Source organism: Lepisma saccharinum, chromosome 30 (assembly GCF_977018435.1).
Source record: "Lepisma saccharinum chromosome 30, izLepSacc3.1, whole genome shotgun sequence".
Lineage (NCBI taxonomy): Eukaryota > Metazoa > Arthropoda > Insecta > Zygentoma > Lepismatidae > Lepisma > Lepisma saccharinum.
In genome coordinates, this window is record NC_139258.1 from 36,746,543 (window position 1) to 36,766,280 (window position 19,738).

The window sequence follows — 19,738 nt, forward strand, 5'->3', positions numbered from 1 at the left end:
TCATATGATATGTTTTATAGTAGGATATGCCACTTCTGTACAATTGTTGACAAAGGATCCACAAACATGCCACTCTGTCCAAATACAGTGTGACCCCAATTTTATGTTCCCACTTTTACATTTTCCTGCATTATACATTCAATCTTCATGGTCCCAATACATCAAAATGCTATAAGATTTCCTCGCATTTTAAGTTATTTCACCTTGGTTGTTTGAAAAATGTAAAATCGAAGTTCCGCTGAAGTCAGTTTATGGATTCTTGATGTATATTTTGTAATTACTTCTTCCCAAGCTTTTATTTTACAGTTGATGGGTATGTGTTAATTGATATTAATGAAGCTTGCACCTTGCGGTGTACTGCAAATGATTTAGGTTGTGCATGCTGGGGATTGCTTGTTGAGATGATCTCTCTAATATAAAATGCCAATGATCTGTTGCTAGTTTGCTGGCCGATTCTGAGGGTTTCAGCCCTATTGATGAGATGAGCAACTTGCATATTAGGGATGGACTTGAAGCCTCTTTCCTGGGGTTGTGATGAACTGATGTTACACATCTGTCTGTTGGCTGGACTTGTTGTGTTGTCTAATGATATCTGCCAACCCTTGTCACCTTGGATTGAAGGCAGCATTTTTTTCAGTGCTTACTGGTGCATTCCACATAGCAGGAAGAATATTCCAAGTCATGGTAATAGAAAACATTTCAAAAACTTGACTAAGTCTCATATCATAAGATTTTGTTGTTATGAAATCTTTGGTTTCAATTCCATTAAAATAAAAGTAAATAAAAGTATATGTGGGTTTCTGTGAATGTGGTTCTGCTGAGTGGCATATTAGTGGAGTGTGAATGGCTTGACAAATGATCCAAAATCATGCACTCAAGCCAGCCGCACACCCGATCCGATATGGTGCAAGACTGCTACAGCAAATGCAGGATTCAAATGCTCCCATTATCTGAAATAACATATATGTGAAAAACATTTTGGACATATACAAAGTAATGGATTGATTAATAAACTAATAACTCATCCAAACAAAGGAATTTTTCATGTTATTGAGGTCCTGGTGAATGCTGTCATTGTTGAAGATGTGTGTTTAAATTGTATTTTTACTAAGTTTCTAAACATTTGAAATTAGAATCTCTCTTTATTTCTAATGCATTTTAATGTGCACATTGATGGTTTGTAAATCTCATTTGCATTTGTACATAGATTGTAACATATTTTGATTTTTATGATTTTCATATAATTTTCTCCTTGAAAACAAGCACATTTTCCCATGGGTACGCTGATGCCTGCAGGCATTGTTGGGATTGGTATTGATTCAAAGTAGTATTTGCTAAACTGTTGACTTTTATGTATTAGACAAAGAAGATACATTTTTTTTTTCAACAGGTGACAGGGGAACCTTGTTTTTGCCATAAATACATATTTATTCAAAATTATTCATCTGATTTCAAATGAGCTTCATTTCAAACCTATTATTACACTTTAACTTCACATGCACAAAAAAAAAGAGCAAGTCTAAGTTTCCTTAGGACACTGAGGAGGTTCCGCTGTCAACGTGTTTCTTCAGCAGACAATCTGTAAGAAAATGGTCACCATGAAATTGAATACTTTTTATGTAATCCAGTTTTTAGGGTGGGATTCTGTGTGCGATTTCCATTAATGTCACATAATGGATCCATTGGATTCATCAGTTTGAAGAAGCAGGGTGTTTGTGAAAAGGAAAGAGCATAACTAACTAACTCTCTAGCCTTCTTGAACCTGCAGGTTCATGGCTGCAGCAACACAGGCCTTGCTTCTGTCCCTATCCCGAGCAAGATCTATATACTCTTTTCCATCCCTACCGATTTCCTTTAGGTCCATCTCAACATTATCCCTCCATCTTCGTCTTGGTCTTCCTACTGGTCTCTTACCATCAGGTTTCCCAACAAGAATCTCTTTCCTCTCCCATTCGTGCCGAATGGCCTGCCCACCTAAGTCTTCTTGCTTTAATCATTCTAATAATATCTGGACATGAATACAAATTATGTAGTTCTAAATTATCTAACCTTCTCCACTCACCTGTCTCCTCATCCCTTTTAGGTCCAAATATTTTCCTAAGGATCTTATTTTCAAATACTCTCAATTTACGTTCCTCTTTCAATGTAAGGGACCAAGTTTCGCATCCAAATAATATTACAGGCAAAATTGCGGTTTTGTATATTTTAACTTTTAGTTTCTTAGATATTAAATGAGAAGACAAAAGTTTATGAAGAGAGAAGTAACATGCATTTCCTGATTTAAGCGTGCTTTTTATTTCCTCTTTAATATCATTTTAATTTGTTAGTATTACTCCTAAGTACTTGAATTTGGAAACTGGTTGAAACGTGTTGTTATCAATAATTAGATTTTGATTACCTGTATTACCAAAAGAATGATGTGCAAGGAATTGGAACAAGTTTCTAATGCCCATTGAGAAAAAGAAGAACCTTCCTCCCTCCCCTAGTTCACCAGATCTGATTCAATATTACTTCTTTTAGGGTACATTAAGAATAGTATGAATTAGAGTGCTGCATGGAGACTTTTTTGCTCGATCGTCTAATAGTTCTCACGGATGACGCTAGATGGCTTACGGAATCGACTGTTTCTTCGCTCGAGCAAATAATGCTCGAACAGGCAAACGATCGGTATACACTTGAAGCTCAGTAGTTCACATACAAGTGTTGTCTGTGGTGGAGCCTTCAAAACATCTCCATGTTAAAGTCTTTCTTACCAATACATAGCATTATATGAAAATAAATAGATGATTATGGGCTGAAATTACCAACACGAATTTTACACAAATAGTTGTATGATTATTGTCACATTGAAATGATATTTGATGTTCTATATATTCGAGCGAATCACACTTGACGGTGGAAGATTCGATCAAGTTTGAGTGAGCGAAAGTGGTCCAATGCAGTACTCTAGTGTGTATGTATTACAGTTTCATCATGACATTGTTATTGCAATAGAGTCGATGACAAAAAGTATGCTGGAGCAAGTATGAGAGGAATTGGACTGTGTTCTCATCATTGTGCATGTGACCTCAGGAAACTAAAAAAAAAAATGTCTTAATTTGGAAGCAGATGAATCATTTTCAGTAACTGTGTATTGTGTGAGTGAATATAATCAAAGTTTGATGTTATTGAGATTTTACCTTTCATTACAGGGATACGCCTGGAGTATTCGGTCAGGCAGAACTCAAAGCAGTAGCAAGCAATGTTGATGCCTTCTCTTTGATGACATATGACTATTCACAGGTGGCAAAACCTGGTATGTTATTGCCAACTTTTGCTATTTGCATGTTCTTTAATTAACAAGAATTCACAAGTAAATCTTGTGATTAGCCAGAAGTGTCAGAAAAGTCAAGTAAAATAACACAAATCAATCAATGATCCACAAGTAAATTATACTTTTGTTGAAATTGAATTTGTTATAATGTTAGGGGAAGGTCAACAGCATGCCTTAAGTCATTAACAGCAGTTGATAAACCAATGAAAATATTGGCGTTTCCATGTCACAACTCAAGCAGTCTGATATTTAATAAAGTCCAGTGAAGTGTAGTGTGATCAGACGTCCTCTTTTATCCGGACATGTCCTTCTTTTTATGTGTCTGTCCAGCATCCAGGCGGATTTTTTTAGAAATCCGTAAATGTCCTCCTTATACAGCATCGGCCATAGCGAATGTGCTGCACAGAGAATGTATCCATGCATAAGGATAATCATTTGAGCATCTGAGAACTGATCTACCATCTCTTTATCCAAACATGTCATCAGTATCATAAGAGAGTATACTATTATACAATCTCTGTATTTCCGTTACGAGTCATTCATGTGTGATAGTAACAGGGTGGCTACTCACCGGGAATTCCTTGAATTCCGGGAATTATGCGTGAATTTTTCTCCATAGACGTAAAAAATGCAACTTTTGTTAATACAAATCCCAAAGAAATTATACATATTTATAAACGCCCCAAGGCAAGTGTATCAGTGTAGCTTTTATTTTTATCGAGAAAGGAAAAGAAAGCTGTATGGAAAATGAAATAGAATTCTCTCAATCCATTTACTTTGTTAGTGTTCTTTGCAGAACAATCTATCTGACAGATGGATGATTATTGAAATATATCTTGAAGTTGTTTAGTTAAATTTGAGTTTGTAATTCTTAAACAATTAACATTTTTTTTGTAGATTAGTATATTCCTTAACATTTGTGACTTGTGTTTGTTCATATATTCTAGCCTGAGTATGTGAAATGGCAAATGTAAACTCTGCATCTTAAATTAAATATTTTAAATATTGATGAAGTATAATGAGTGAAGTTAGACAAGAGGCTCGTTTAATGCTCTCTTCCACTGTTCATTAACCTGCCTCATCGATGTTGCTTCAATACTGAAATCGTACGGGAGGTAACGAAAGTAGCCTAGCCGATAGAGGACTGGAGGAGTATCAACCTCTAGTCTGGCATGAGTATAAATGCGAAGTCCAGAAGGACATCGCTCTCATTCGCTCACAGGTTTACTCTGAATCTACTTCGATATGCTCAGCGTGGGATAACGGAGGACAAGTTGGTCAGAGTCGAAGTTCGGACTCTGACACAATATGGACACAACATACATCTTTATCTAGGAGAAGAATCTAGAAGAACTTCGGGCAGGTATGACAGTGCGGAGAGAGCATTCTCACTCATCTATAATTCATCTTTTCCTTCATTGACCAGGGGGATCCCTTTTTTATTAGTTATAAACCATAAACCTCTCGCTTTATGATTTGCTACATCCCGGTGACTCTTGATCCCCTATCTTTATTTGAGTCACACTTCAATATATATACCATTTAATTGAATTAGAATGTTGGATACATTGGAAGCACACAGACCCTTTATATTGTTAAAATATTTGTGTGTCTGTGTGTGAGTGGTTAGAGGCGGTAATACATAAAGGTTGAAATAGAGAAAACATACACTATGTTGCCATTCGTCACCGGACACCCCATACCAGTACGTTAATCTGGTCGCAGCACCACATCAGTAATGTGTAGGACCACCTTTCGCCGCAATGACGTCCGCAACCTTTCGAGGAAGACTTTCCACTAATTTGCAATATGTGTCGACGGGAATTTTGCCCCTTTCCTCCGGCAAAGCAGCAAACAGCTCAGTGATGTTTTTTTGGTGGCATGGCCTAGCTCTCAAGCGGCTTTCCAACTCGTCCCAAAGGTGTTCAATGGGGTTGATATCTGGACTTTGGGCTGGCCAATCAAGTTTTTGCACACCCATGTCCTCGAACCACGTGTTGATAATGCCTACCGTATGACATGGAGCATTGTCGTGCTGAAACAGGAAACTCCTGTGCTACCATCTGTAACGACGCCTTCCGGTTTGACTTCATCACACGTTTCAAGCATCGACGGTCACGATCTGTTAATATTTTTGGTTTACTGGGTCTGGGTCGGCATGTTATGCCCCCTTCTCACTTCCACTTCACGATAACATCACTCACTGTCGACTAGGGTATCTGAAATTTGTTGGAAATCTCACGGGTCGAATGCCCAAACCTGTGAGCTCCAATGATCATCCCTCTTTCCGCCTCACTCAGTTCGCATCGTCTGTCCATATTGACTGCTGTAGCTGGTATGAGTGTATTCTCAACCGGCAACGCCTTTTATAAGTTGTATGACGTGTACAGACGATCCCCAGCACTTTTTGAGGGGTGTCTGGTGACAAATGGCAACATAGTGTATGTTGGTACGCCTGAATTTTTGGAAAGTTCGCCTTGAAAACTGGGAATTATACTTGAATTTTGTCATGGTCGCAGAGTAGCCACCCTGACTAAGGTTTTAAGGTTGGGAGAAACTAATATGAGGCAAAGTGTAAAGTAGTCTGTTACTTTCCCGTGTTGATGAAAGAATGCCAGAAATATTCACCCAATAATGTTACTTTCCCGTGTTGATGAAAGAATGCCAGAAATATTCACGCCAATAAAATTATAATACTTGCCCCAACCTGAACTACATAAAATATTAATTCAGTTTTGGAAATAGGTAAAACGAAAAGAAAATTCCCGTCCCAATCCTGACTTCTTGGGATCCCGAACAGTCAGGATTCCAAATGGACATTTTAAAAAGTGATAAATTCTTGTTGTTTTCTGCATTGTAAGTTTCTGAAACTTCTCGGAATTTATTTTTTTATTTCAGAAATGCAAAAAGAAGAAAAGAAACAACCACTCAATGGGAAATGAGGTGTAGACATCAAGATTTCCACAGTGCCAGGAAATTTTGAATATATTTCGTTCCGAAATTGCAAATTTTTCCCACCCCAAACACAGGGATTTAAAAAATTTCCCGTGCCCATCCCATCCCAACCAAAAAATTTCTGTATTTTTTTTTATGCGAGGATTATCTGTTGAGCTCTGAGCAGAGCTTAAGACCGTAATAAAATGGAGAAGCTTTGTTATGTAGACTAGATAAGTCAACTTGAAAATAGGTGAGTCTAACTCGCCATGCAGAATCTGAGTCTTTCTTCTTATTGGAAAAGAAATACCCCTTGTCCGCCAATTAGGGTTAATATCTATCGTATTTCCTGGCATACCTTTACCCACGTGAAGTACCATTGCTTTGGCTTCACAACACTAAGCTTCAGGTTGTTGGTGTACGAATTTGATGTTTTCCAAATGAAATTTCCATTTTCTCCTTCACATTCTCGTTAATTTCTTGCTCCCTTTTTGACACACTTTTAAAAATTTGGAAAGATTTATTGTATGAAATCTTTCAAACTCAATGCTCTCACAAATAACATGTTCCAACAATTGTTACTTTGTTGATAGGCAACATTGTGGAAAATTTTAAACAAACTCGGGAGTTTTTGGAAAGAATGTGGCTAGTGAGTACCACTGTCATTTCTGACAGAAGTAACCCATGCAAATTAATCCCAAAACTTGCCTAGTGACCTAAGGGCACAAGTTATAGTGTAGGTGTATCCCAGTGTGTGTGTCCTTATTTGAGACTATTTAAACTTAGGATATTCTGCCTTAAGAATGAGTTAAGTTGTAGTCTCACACTTGGGGCATGCTTCGTGCATTAAATAAGAAGTAGTGACAATATTCTAATGTTCTGCTTTATAGGTCCAAATAGCCCTTTGCCGTGGGTGAGATCGTGTGTTGAGAAATTGGTACCTGACAAAGACAGTGACCTTCGGAGGAAACTCCTTATTGGATTGAACTTCTACGGATACGACTACACCCCTAATGGTGGAAAACCAATTGTTGGCAGAGATTATGTAGACTTGCTGAAAGATCTCAGGACTCCTATGCAGTATGACACTTCCTCAGAAGAGCATTTCTTCGAATTGAAGTAAGTATTAATTTTCCTTATATTCCAATTTGCTTATGTTTGCTTATAACCCAGGGAGGTATGGTATTAAGAGAAAGACTCTCAGTGATAAATCATAAGCAACAAAATCTAAAAGTTCTAAAATTTGATACAGGAAAGTTTACTGATGAAAGAATTAAGAAAGATTACCAAATTAAACTGTCAAATAGATTTGATGTTTTGCAGGATTTGAATGATGATGAAAATATAAATGAAACAGACGTAAATAAGAATTGGGAGCACATACGTAATGCAATAGAATCAGCAGCTAAAGAAAGTATAGGATACCATAAACCGAGAAAAAGTAAGCCATGGTTTGATAATGAATGTCATAATCTAATAGAAATAAGAAATCAGGCTAGACTTAGGTGGTTAAATAACTCTGATGATACAAATCTTAACAATTATAATAGAATAAAGCGAGAAGTTAACTGCACGTTTAGAAGTAAAAAAAGAGATTACTTGAAAAGCAAAATTAACGAAATTGAAACAAACAGCAAAAATAAAAATATCCGAGATTTATATAAAGGTGTAAATGAGTTTAGAAAGGGGTGGCAACCTAAAGTAAACTTGATAAAAGATAAAGACGGTGATTTTCTAGCTGACCCAAGCGATATTCTAAATAGATGGAAGAACTACTTTAATGACCTTTTAAATGTCCATGTAGGAGATAAATCAGAAGTGAATGAAGTACACACAGCAGAACCTGTAGTTCCCGAACCTAACTTGACTGAAGTTAAAGATGCTATTAAAAGGCTAAAGAACAACAAAGCACCTGGCATTGATTTAATACCAGCTGAGTTAATTAAATATGGTGGAAATTCATTAATATGTCAAATTCATAAATTAATTTGTTTAATATGGAATAAAGAAGAAATCCCTCAACAGTGGAAAGAATCCATAATTGTTCCTGTGTTTAAAAAAGGTGATAAAATGAACTGCAATAATTACCGTGGAATTTCTCTACTCTCAACAACATATAAAATATTATCTAACATTCTTTTAACCAGACTAACCCCATATGCTAATGAAATTATAGGTGATTATCAATGTGGATTTAAATGCAACAGATCAACTACAGATCAAATTTTTCACATCAGACAGACACTTGAAAAAAAGTGGGAATATAATCAAAATGTCCATCAGCTATTCATTGATTTCAAAAAAGCATATGATTCGGTCAAAAGAGATAAATTATATAATATATTAGTAGAGTTTGGAATACCTAAGAAGCTTGTTAGTATGATAAAAATATGCACCAGTGAAACAGATAGTAAAATTCGTGTGGGTATTAATATGTCTGACAAATTTACAATTCATGATGGGTTAAAACAAGGAGATGCATTATCTCCATAGCTCTTTAATTTTGCCTTAGAATATGCTGTTAGGAAGGTAAAAGAAACTAACGAAGGACTAAAATTAAATGGTATGACTCAGTTGTTAGCATATGCATATGATGTATACTTATTAGGGGATGATATAAATACAATTAAGAATAATGCTAAAATATTTTTCAAAACTGCTAAAGAGAGGTTTGGAAGTTAACAAAGAGAAAACTAAATATATGCTTACAGGTCGAAACCAAGTGTTAGGTGATAATCAAAATCTAATTATTGATAACAACTCGTTTGAAACAGTTTCCAAATTCAAATACTTAGGAGTAATATTAACAAATGAAAATTATATTAAAGAGGAAATAAAAAGTAGGCTTAATTCAGGAAATGCATGTTACTTCTCTCTTCATAAACTTTTGTCTTCTCGTTTAATATCTAAGAAACTAAAAGTTAAAATATACAAAACAGTAATTTTGCCTGTAGTATTATATGGGTGTGAAACTTTGTCCCTTACATTGAAAGAGGAACATAAATTGAGAGTATTTGAAAATAAAATCCTTAGGAAAATCTTTGGACCTAAAAGGGATGAGGAGACAGGTGAGTGGAGAAGGTTACATAATTTAGAACTACATAATTTGTATTCGTGTCCAGATATTATTAGAATAATTAAATCAAGAAGACTTAGGTGGGCAGGCCATGTGGCACGAATGGGAGAGGAAAGAGGAGTTTACAGGATTCTTGTTGGGAAACCTGATGGTAAGAGACCAGTAGGTAGGCCAAGACGAAGATGGAGGGACAATGTCGAGATGGACCTAAGGGAAATCGGTAGGGATGGAAAAGAGTACATAGATCTTGCTCAAGATAGGGACAGATGGAAGGCCTGTGTTGCTGCAGCCATGAACCTTCGGGTTTAAGAAGGCTAGAGAGTTAGTTAGTTTTGGTATGGTATGCATACTGTACTTTTTAAGTCAGTCTTTGTACAATGGTGGTTATCTGCTTGGCATGGTTGTCTCGCTTGGTCATGGTTGGTGGATACTCGTTGTTTCATTGTATTTATGATGTGTTTCTGTTCTGATCCAAGTGTTGCCAGATTTGAAGAGATTCTTCCGGTCCTTGAGCTTAACGGTGAATGATGCCCTACAACTTTTCTTTGTATTCTTTGGATGGTTTGTGCTATAAGGTAGGTGTATCCCAGTGTGTGTTAACTTTTGATACTCAGCTGTTGATATTTGATTTCCAGATCTATCCATTAGGACAGAGGTTAACAAACGTTTTCATTTCATGGCACCCATAATGTTTCAAGATCTTACCACAGTGCCCAAGTCAGAATGTAGGCCTATCTAACACTTGCAGTGCTCAGTTAGTGTGGTTTAGTAGCTTGCCGTAAGTTAAAAAATAAACACATATTTCAAATTCAGAAACATTTTACAAGTAAAATGTTCTAAATAGACACATATTTGGAACAATCATATCATTGACTAACAAGTGTCATTTCAGTGTAAGCCTGGCATTGTGGTAGTATCGTTACCTTGTAATCAAGGGGTCCCGGGTTCGATACCTGGTGGGGCACATAGTGGTTCGGATCCAACTTTAAACTGATTAGCCTTCCTGTGCATTGTGTCTGAAGATTGTCGCTAGAGAGCACCACCTGCTGGAACTCTTTACAAACAGTGGTTCGCACGCTATGACAAAAGTCAGTTTCTTTTTTAACAGCCCATGTATTTATTCTAGTGTAAGGGTTTATTTCTTGGTTGGTCTCTTGGCCCAGTTTTACAAGTTTTATATTTTTTCCAGAAGTAAAAATGGAAAACACCTGGTGTTTTACCCAACTCTTCATTCCATTCAGAAACGAATAGAACTGGCTGAGGAACTTGGAACTGGCGTTTCAGTTTGGGAACTAGGACAAGGATTGGATTTTTTTTATGATTTGCTTTGAAGATGGTGATTGTGTGGAATGATATTGCAGAAGTGAGGTCGATTTTATAGGTGCTACAACACCCAGGGTGTAACTAGGCACTTAGGAACCTTGAAAGCAGGTCAATTTGAAGGTTGAAGGGAATTATCACTATTTGTAAATTTGATCTCTTTTCATGTTGTTGGTGCCTGAGAGCAAAGTACAAACTTGTTAGCATTGAAGATTGGTTTATTGACGAGGTTCCTAATTATTTTTGTGATATGTCACAGAAGACAATGATATTTGTACAGTATAATTGTTGAGTATTATGTATAATTCCTGATTTGTGTAACTCTGGAAATAAAAATATTCCTTATAACAGTGACTTTTTTTCCCACCTCTGTTACAAGAACTAAGGTAGTCAGTTACTTCGTGTTTATAATAGTAAATGTTACAATGTTACTACAAATTGCGAGCCGGACCCTGTGGCAGAGTGGTTAGCACATTGTGCTACGATGCCAGGGGTCCCGGCTTTGAATCCCAGCCTGGGGATGTTTGTGAGTGTCCATTCGTCAATTTCATATCATCACTCATCCCCATCTTCGCAAATTAGCAAAAAGTGGCACAAAAAACAAAGTAAAATAAAGCAAATCAATGAATCAATACCGCAGTTTGCAATGTCCTGGATGTCTATTTGTCAGTGTTTGGCTGTCATTAAATACAGATTGGTCACAAATTGGGCATACCCTCCTTTATTTTCAACACTGCGATGGTTATTGTTGAATGCTTGATATGGACACATACCTGATGGTTTAAAAGTCCGATGTTCTGTATGAAGACTGTCATTTTCATAGCACAGCCGAATTCTGTGCCATGTTCTAGCAGTTAAATTGCAGAGATAATGCATGGTTACATGCCTGAAGGCATCTCCCACAGCTGTTCATAACTCTTACGTTGTGCGATACTCCTTATTTCTGACTGTCATCGATGAACCCCCAGAGGTGAGGTCGGGACTTCTTGGAGGCCAGGTTCAGGGAGCTGTGTAATCTTGAGAACCTTTTTCAATCCACTGCCTGGAAAGGTCTTATTCTGGTAATGACACAATTGCAACGCGAAGTGTGCCAGAACAAGGTGCAGAATTCGGCTGCGCTACAAAAATGAAGGTCTCCATAACAATGTTCTGGACTCTTAAACCATCAGGTATGTGTCCTCATCAAGCATTCAATCAGAACCATCATAGTGTTGAAAATAAAGGAGCATATGCCCACCTTGTGACCACTCTGTACTTGCAATGGCTCACTGAGTTCAACATGTTTTACATCATTGCAGGTTTGCCCCCAACTCTTGTAGTCAAGAGTATGGGACTCTAAACAAAGTATTTTGGGGGTTACTGGCTATTGATATTTTTTCTTTGAACAAATACATGAACACTGTTTAACATGTTTAGTAAACAAATCAAGTATCAAAAAGTTAGTTGAATGGTAAACACAGTTATTTACAGTTTAATCTTTAGAATTTCAGGTCTTTACTATTTCTAATTAGTAAACAATAGTGGTTTTTAGAAACTGCAGGCTTTCATCATGTCAGTTTCCTGAATGAAAAGTATATTAAATTAAATGATATTTGTATATATTAGGAGGGTTGCTATGCATCTGGAAAATCTTGAAAACTGAAATATCAGAGAATTTTGCAGATCATCTGGAATTTATGTGCAAGATATAAAATTGCCAAATGAACAAGTGGTACATTTCCACTTCCAGATTCGGTTCTTGCGATTCCACCAGTTCATAAACTTGTTCCTTTCATCCTTATGATTCTCAATTGGGTACAAAATTATGGTTCCTTTGAATTTCGGTCCTACATAGATTTGTAGACAAAAAATTAGTCACCCCGAGCAGAACTTCCTTAATAGCCACTGACACCACTGCATGAATCGGCTGCAGTAGATATGCTACAAGGTTGTGAAAATGTGCTACATGCAACCACTGGCACATCAGAAGGTCTCGCAGTTCTGCTAGAGTACGTGGGTGCCTCTTCGCGTGTTTCACCCATTCTTCCAAATGGTCCAACGGATGTTCGATTGGATTCAAATCGGGGGAATTAGCAGGCCAGTTGAGATGAGAGAGCATCGTGGAATGTTCATCATGCCATACAGACACAATACGAGCTCCATGGACGCAGCAGTTGTCGTTCTGGAAGACGAGCATTCATGTGATGTGCATCACATCGTCATCCAGAATGGCAAGGTATCCTTGTTGGTTCAAGGTCTCACCCACCTACTTGATAAGACCCAGTTCATGATATGAAAAACAACCCCAGACCATCACAGAACCCCCTCCAGCTTGAACTGGACCTGAAACACAATTCGGATGGTGCACTCGTCGTTTTGCATCTTTAGAGTAGAAACGAAAACATGATTCATCGGACCATATTACATGTTTCCAATCCTCCAGGGTGAAATGTTGGTACTGGCAAGCCCACTGAAAACGTGCTGCTTTGTAAACTGTTGTTAGAAGGGTCCCTTCCAGGGTACTCGGCTCCATATGTCTTATGCCGTTCTCTTCTCAATATCCTTTCTGCAACTGGTTGGGAGGGACCCTCATTGACAGTTTGGAGTAATTCCTGGCGACCTTGAAACCAATCTGCAGCTGCAAGACATGAAACATGAACAGGAAGTGGTCCAAAATCTCTTACCTGAAGTGATGGAACACCCGCGTGTACTCAGCTGTATGGAGTTGTGCACATTCAATTGGCCTTCGTGAATTGTCTGCACCATCGTATGACCATACTATCATTCACGACATCTGGTCTCCACACATCACACGATTGCTGGTGGCTCCGTGCCAAATTCTGAGCGTGCAAAAATCTGATTACTACACGTAGGCTACATCGCAGTCGGTGGGAGACTGTATGAGAGCTGCAATATTTAACCTAGAACTTTCCTAAAACGGCTGCATTGCAACTGTACCAGATTACAGCTACATGCCACTTCTTCCTGCCTGCATGTGTGTGTGTCGCTCTCCGACCACTAGTGCTGCGTATAGGGACCATTGGACCTTTTTTCAGGATGCCCCTCGTATATGAACTTTCAGAAGCTTTTATTATTAGAGCGTTCCTGTTTTAACCCTTAGTCCGCCCCCGTAACACATATGTTACAAAAAAAGTATGTCTCTTGTAGCCACTGTAACACATATGTTACAAACAGCTTTAGATACAATTATCGAGGGTTTGCCACACTTATATTTGTATATTGAGGTTGAAACACTGACAGTTCGTTCGGGGAACATGTTTTGCAATCATGTTTACGAAAATTCCAATTCTCCCCCCCCCCTCCTTTCTCGGAATATGTCACGTGTTTGGGCTTGGGCTCACGTGTTGGCTGCTCTCGTCATTTGACAGACACAATAAATGCTTGGTATTTACGATGCTGTTTTCCTCCAAGCTTCCAACGCTGTGATTTAGTACTGATAAGGCACACATCCTTCTTTGTGTTTAGACCTCGTGATCCAGCTGAAGTAGTGGTGGGGGGGAAGGGGGGGCAAGGAGAGAGGGGATTGGATGAGGTTTGGCGGTGTTTAGCTTTCTGTCGCCTCTATGTTAGAAATGCAATGAAGCTTGACGATAGCCAGAGGCGCCAGAAGCGTGAGTCTATCCAGAAGTAGAGACAAAACAAATGATTACAAAGGCTCCCTTCCCTCCTCTGTTAGGAAAGGCCTCACCATAAACAGTTCGTATCATATAACAGCTCATCGATTTCCCTAAGGCACAATCGTTTCCTTCCGGACATATTTCCACAAAGAGCCGAATCAACAGGGAAGAAATAGATTCACAGTAGCTACACAAGATGCAAGTGCGAACGAAAAAAGCAAAAGTTTGGGTTTTCTCCCCAAATTTGCTGGAGAAGAGGGGGCAAACTCCACATTTTTATGATTTTTTCATTGAAATTCGGGGGATGCAGCCTCCACCCTTAACACCCCCCCCCCCATGGTTGGGACATCCAAATTTTACATGGTTGCATGCACTGATGTTCTGCCTGCAAAACAAAAGTTATCCGAAGTAGATTGGTCCCATAGTGTCAGTTATTTAACAATTTTATAAATAATATGCAAATTGGCTAAAATTCGCTAGAGTTTTACGTTTTGCCTTATTATTCAAATTGTATTGCACCCACGGACATGAATCAAGTTTCATTCTGTTGCGGAAGGTCCATTCTTTGAACAAAAAGCAAAAGTTCCGGTTTTCTCCCCAAAGTAGCTGAAGAAGAGGGGGCAAACTCCACATTTTTATGTTTTTTTATTGAAATTCGGGGGATGCAGCCCCCGCCCGTAACCCCCCCCCCCATGCTTGGGGCATCCAAATTTTACATGGTTGCATGCACCAATGTATTACCTGCAAAACAAAAGTTATCCGAAGTAGATTGGTCCCATAGTGCCAGAGTTATTACGATTTTTCTCCATTATGTATACGAATTCAAATTTCGCGCTCAAAGCCTCGGCGACACTGGGCTTACTTTCATCAGACCGCGCGGCGTACTAAGGGTTAATGTGCGGTTAGCTAAGTCAGGTACCTATACAATGAAATTCTATAAATTGCTTGTGTTAAATTTCTAATACCTACATACCCTTTTTGTCAGCATTAATGGTATAACTGCATGTTGTCAGTTTCACAGTACTTCCCTTGGATATACTGTACTGAAGCAGAAATCCCATTGAGAATGTAAGGAAATATGACACTTTATTTTGTTCGATTCAATTGTTTCACTTATATGCAAGAGTTAAGTTGTTTGCTTTACAGAGAAGAGAGAAGTAGCTTTATGCATTGAAAAATGAATCCCGAGAATGTATAAGAAGACTGATAAATTACAAATTGTATTTCTTAATCAATCACTCTTATCTCATTTAGTCGTAACTTTAAAAATAATCAAGTATTTTATTTTAAACTTACTGTGTATGACAACATTCTGTAATCTTCCCTAGCTTGTGAATTGTAATAATTTTCCAAATTCACAATTTTGCAGTTTGAATTCAAATCATAGAGAATAGAGAAATGAAGTCAATTTCTTAGAAGATAATATTGGTACTTAACAAAACCATACGTGGATCTGTATGAGTTTATTATTTCCATTTGCAAAAACATCGATTTAGTTTAGTTTGTAATTGTCAGGGGAAAATGTAAATTTTGTCCTGGAAAAGTCATGGAATTTCATTTCTGCTTGTTTGTAGCCACCCTGAAGCTGCGTTCAACATCACAACCGTTTCTGCGGCATTTTTCCTGAGCAGGAAACAAAATTTCATAGCCGCAGGCTGTTCTCTTACATCGGCCATCACAAAAAAAAACGAGGCACGAGCGAAACTGCTTTTACAAAAAAACAAAAAAAAAACACCATGACCAGAGACAACCTTCCTCGGCGAAGCCAGTGGGTTCACTGAACTCACAAAGAGTTGCTCGACGCTTGCGTAGAGGGGAAAAAATTCGTACTATGGAAGCTCCGCCCAGCGCAACTCTATTCCGTTTTTTGTTTTTTAGGGGGGGGTACCCCTCGTATATCCATTTACATATATAAGTTTACAAACCCCATACAGATTGATATTCTGTTGCTTCAGGCTAGTCACTGTTCCCATATCATTTCAAGCAATACCAAGTAAAAAACAAGAACATTCAAAATTAATGTTGTAGAGTCACCATCAATAAAAATAGGATCCCTAGATGCCGAAATACTCTTTTTCCTGCAAGGCATTGTGTGTTTTGCCTAACTATACAGCGAAAAGTGGATTTTAATAGCGAACTTTCAGTGGCAACTTCTACCATCACCAGAGAGTTAGGCAACACAAATAATGCCTTACAAAGAAGCGAGTATTTCATGATCATTTTTTTTTTATTGCTGGTGACTACAATTTGCTCGAATAACACAAAAGGTTAAGTATGTAATTAGTCCTGTACTTTAACTTGTCGCCAAGGAGGAAAAACTCAAAACCAAAACTATTCGTATTCTTGGATTTTGTATTCAGTTACCATGTTCTGGTTGATTCCCCCATTCTTCTTTTTTCTTTTTCTCAACACAGCACAAGGTCTGTTTTACTTGGTCTGGCAAGTTATAAGTTTGATGTCATGAGTGATAGATTATGATGCATTGTAGAATATTGATGTTCACAGAGTTCAATTAACGGCTTTACCTTTTTATTATAGTTGTCTGATACTGTGATATAATTAACATAATTTCAAATAATGAACTTTTAAAAAAATCTTAACAAATTTAGAATAAAAAGTCTTAAACACAAAGGTTCATTACACCCGTTATTTCTTATTATTGTTCCCTGATATTGCCATTTTATTTCACTATCAACCCTCTGTCTTGTATTGAGCTGGCCCATTCTACTACTGCTTGTTGAATTTCCTGTGTGGATGATGCTATTAAATCTATGTCATCTGCATACAGAAGTGACTGCACATACTGATTTCATTTTCATATTCCCAAGAACACATGCATCAGTGAGAGAAATCCACAGCCCAATTATAGGCAGCATTCTACATTTGGTGAGAGATTGCTTCATTGCATTCCTTGTAATTATGTGTGAGGCCATTTGTTTTGCAGTGTGTGAATGTATTACTCAACGAAATAGTTGCAAATACAAAACATACTTGTTTATTGCTACATTGGCAGTTACTGTCAGTGGAGCAGGAATGCTGTTAATGTAAATAGCAATATTTTTAAAAAAACACTAGATACAATGAAGGTTTTCTTCACAAACATTTACTCTTGTTTCAAGTTTACAAACATTCACATTTCACGTTATGTGCTTCACAATTTCAGAATAAATTATTTGAATGTGACACACTTACACAGACAATATTGATTTAAGTTTTTAAAATACAAACTTTTAATGTCAATAGAGGATATGATGTGCAAATAGAAGCATATATATGTATTAAAACATAAGGTATCCGAACCCAATATGGCCTATTTGCCATGGTTAATTCAACAGATGACGTTAGTATGTTATTTAGACTATCCAAATGACATGATTGAACCTGTTGGTTGTACCTATACTGCTGTAACTTAAGGACAAAGAGGCGAAATAGCTTGACCTCGTGATTGTGTTCTACGTGATCTAATATTGCATATGGAAGTTATTACTCACTACATCTTCCAAGTGATAGGTGTTTATACAAGGGCTGCTGGAAAAGTTTCTGCAATCAATATGAAAAAAGACATGTGAAATTCTGGGAATGTCTTTATTGGTTTTCGAAGAAGTCGCCCTCAAGATCAATACACTTTTGCATAAGCTCAAACCAATTTTAAAAGCATTTTTTCCACTCTGAAGCTAATACCTCAGAAACCGCTGTTCGGAATGCATCAACAGCTGCTTCAGGCGACACAAATCATTCACCACGCATCTTATTGTTCATGTGTGGGAACAAAGAGAAGTCATTAGGTGATAAATTAGGTGAGTACGGACAATGAGCAATTAATTCAACATTTTTACTGAACAAAAATCAACAGTTTGGTGTGGTGAGTGGAAACTGGCGTTGTCGTGGTGAGGAATAATGCGATGGTTTGGGTTTGTTTTACACAATTCATTGATGACCTCTGGCAAACAAATTGTTGTATACCACTCAGCATTTACAGTCCTTCGATCTTCTAAAGCTATTGTTGCCACATGTCCGATATAACTGAAGAAACAAGCAATCATTTGCTTGGCAGCACTCCTCGAACGAACAACTTTTGTTGGTTTCGGCTCACTTTGAAACACCCAAACAGTGGATTGCTGTTTAGTTTCGGGTTTGTATGAATAGATCCAGGTTTCGTCCCCTATAACGATGTAATACACCAAATTTGACTTGCCTTGGTTGAATTTTTTGAGCATTTCTTTACAACCAATTTAAATGGGCCTGCTTTTGAGCTTCGGTCAAGTTGTGTGCAATCCAATGGCTTGAAAGTTTCCGTAAGTTCCGATGACCATGCAAAATCGTATGTATTGCTTTCATGTCTATGTTCAAGGATGACTGAATCTCATGGTATGTCACATGCCGATCTCTCTCAATCATTTCAAGCACAGCATCAACATTACTGGCAACAACAGACGTGTATGGACGACCTTCACGAAATTCTTCACTGAGAAATGTGCATCCATGTTGGAATTTGGAAAAACCAATTGTACACAGTCCTATTGGATGGTGCTTCATCCCCAAAAGCCAAATGAAGTCGCTCGATGCTTTGTTTCGGTGTTAAACTACATTTGAAATCATAAAAAAATCATTGCCCGAAAGTGTTCACGAGAAATTTCATTTCTGACACGAAACTACAGGGTGTCCCATGAACGGCGCAACTGGGAATTAAGAGTGGCGTTACTTCGTAACCGAAACCTGTACATACATAAGTCATACACCAAATGTTAGCCCTGTCCAAGTAGATATTTTTAAACATAGAAACAACAAACGGGGTGCAGTGTTGTTCATGCAGTGTTGCCAAATGTAAGTGAAAGTGTAAATTTATTTTTCCACAAAGCATGGAAAATTGCATGTCAAACATTCGTACGGAAATTTGGACGTCAATTTCCACCTTGGGTAGGTGGACTATTTCGCCATCTATAGTTCAGAGAAGAAAACCGATCGTTTTCGCGTATAGCCAATCCTGAAATGCCTCGTAAAGGCGTACAGGTCCAAATGGGTGTTTTAAAAAAAATATGAGGTACAGTGGCAACACTATTGATGTTTGAAGGCAACAAAAGGTGTGTTTAGTGATGGTCTATGACATGGAAATACTGGAAACAGGAAAAAAAGAAAATGAAAATTATGGTGAAAAAAGTGTTACTTACCTTCTCCTGGCAACCATGCAATGCGATAAGACCCCCCACCGAACGAGAACAAAAGAATCAGTTAGTTGTGTACTCAGAACTGTTTGAGCCGTGCATTTCGCATTGTTCGTAGGGGAAGATTAGAATTGTTCTGTGAAATGAAGTACTCTTTGGAAGAGAGGGTGTTCATTGTGGAACATTATTTTTGTTCAAAATCGTACGCTAGTGTAAAAACTGTGTTTCGCGAGAAATATCCGAATAACAGTGTTCCAGAAAATTCGACGATATATCGACTTGTTTCCAGATTTCGTGAAACAGGATCAGTTAATAA

The 19,738-nt window shown here is 37.8% G+C and overlaps 1 protein-coding gene across 2 annotated transcripts in view; it reads left to right on the forward strand.

Annotated features, from left to right (window-relative positions):
- LOC145982024 (chitinase domain-containing protein 1) overlaps positions 1-10,985 on the forward strand; it is a 41,179-nt gene extending 30,194 nt beyond the window's left edge. Inside the window, exons 7-10 of one of the 2 annotated variants that reach the window (XM_083115588.1) lie at positions 3,192-3,295; positions 7,138-7,366; positions 9,800-9,898; positions 10,513-10,650. In XM_083115588.1, coding sequence (XP_082971714.1) covers positions 3,192-3,295; positions 7,138-7,366; positions 9,800-9,851 — 385 coding nt within the window. In that variant the 3' untranslated portion in view covers positions 9,852-9,898; positions 10,513-10,650. Of the gene's footprint in view, positions 1-3,191; positions 3,296-7,137; positions 7,367-9,799; positions 9,899-10,512 lie in introns of both variants that reach the window. The other variant, XM_083115587.1, reaches the window with a different exon arrangement.
- The last annotated feature ends 8,753 nt before the right edge of the window (positions 10,986-19,738 follow it).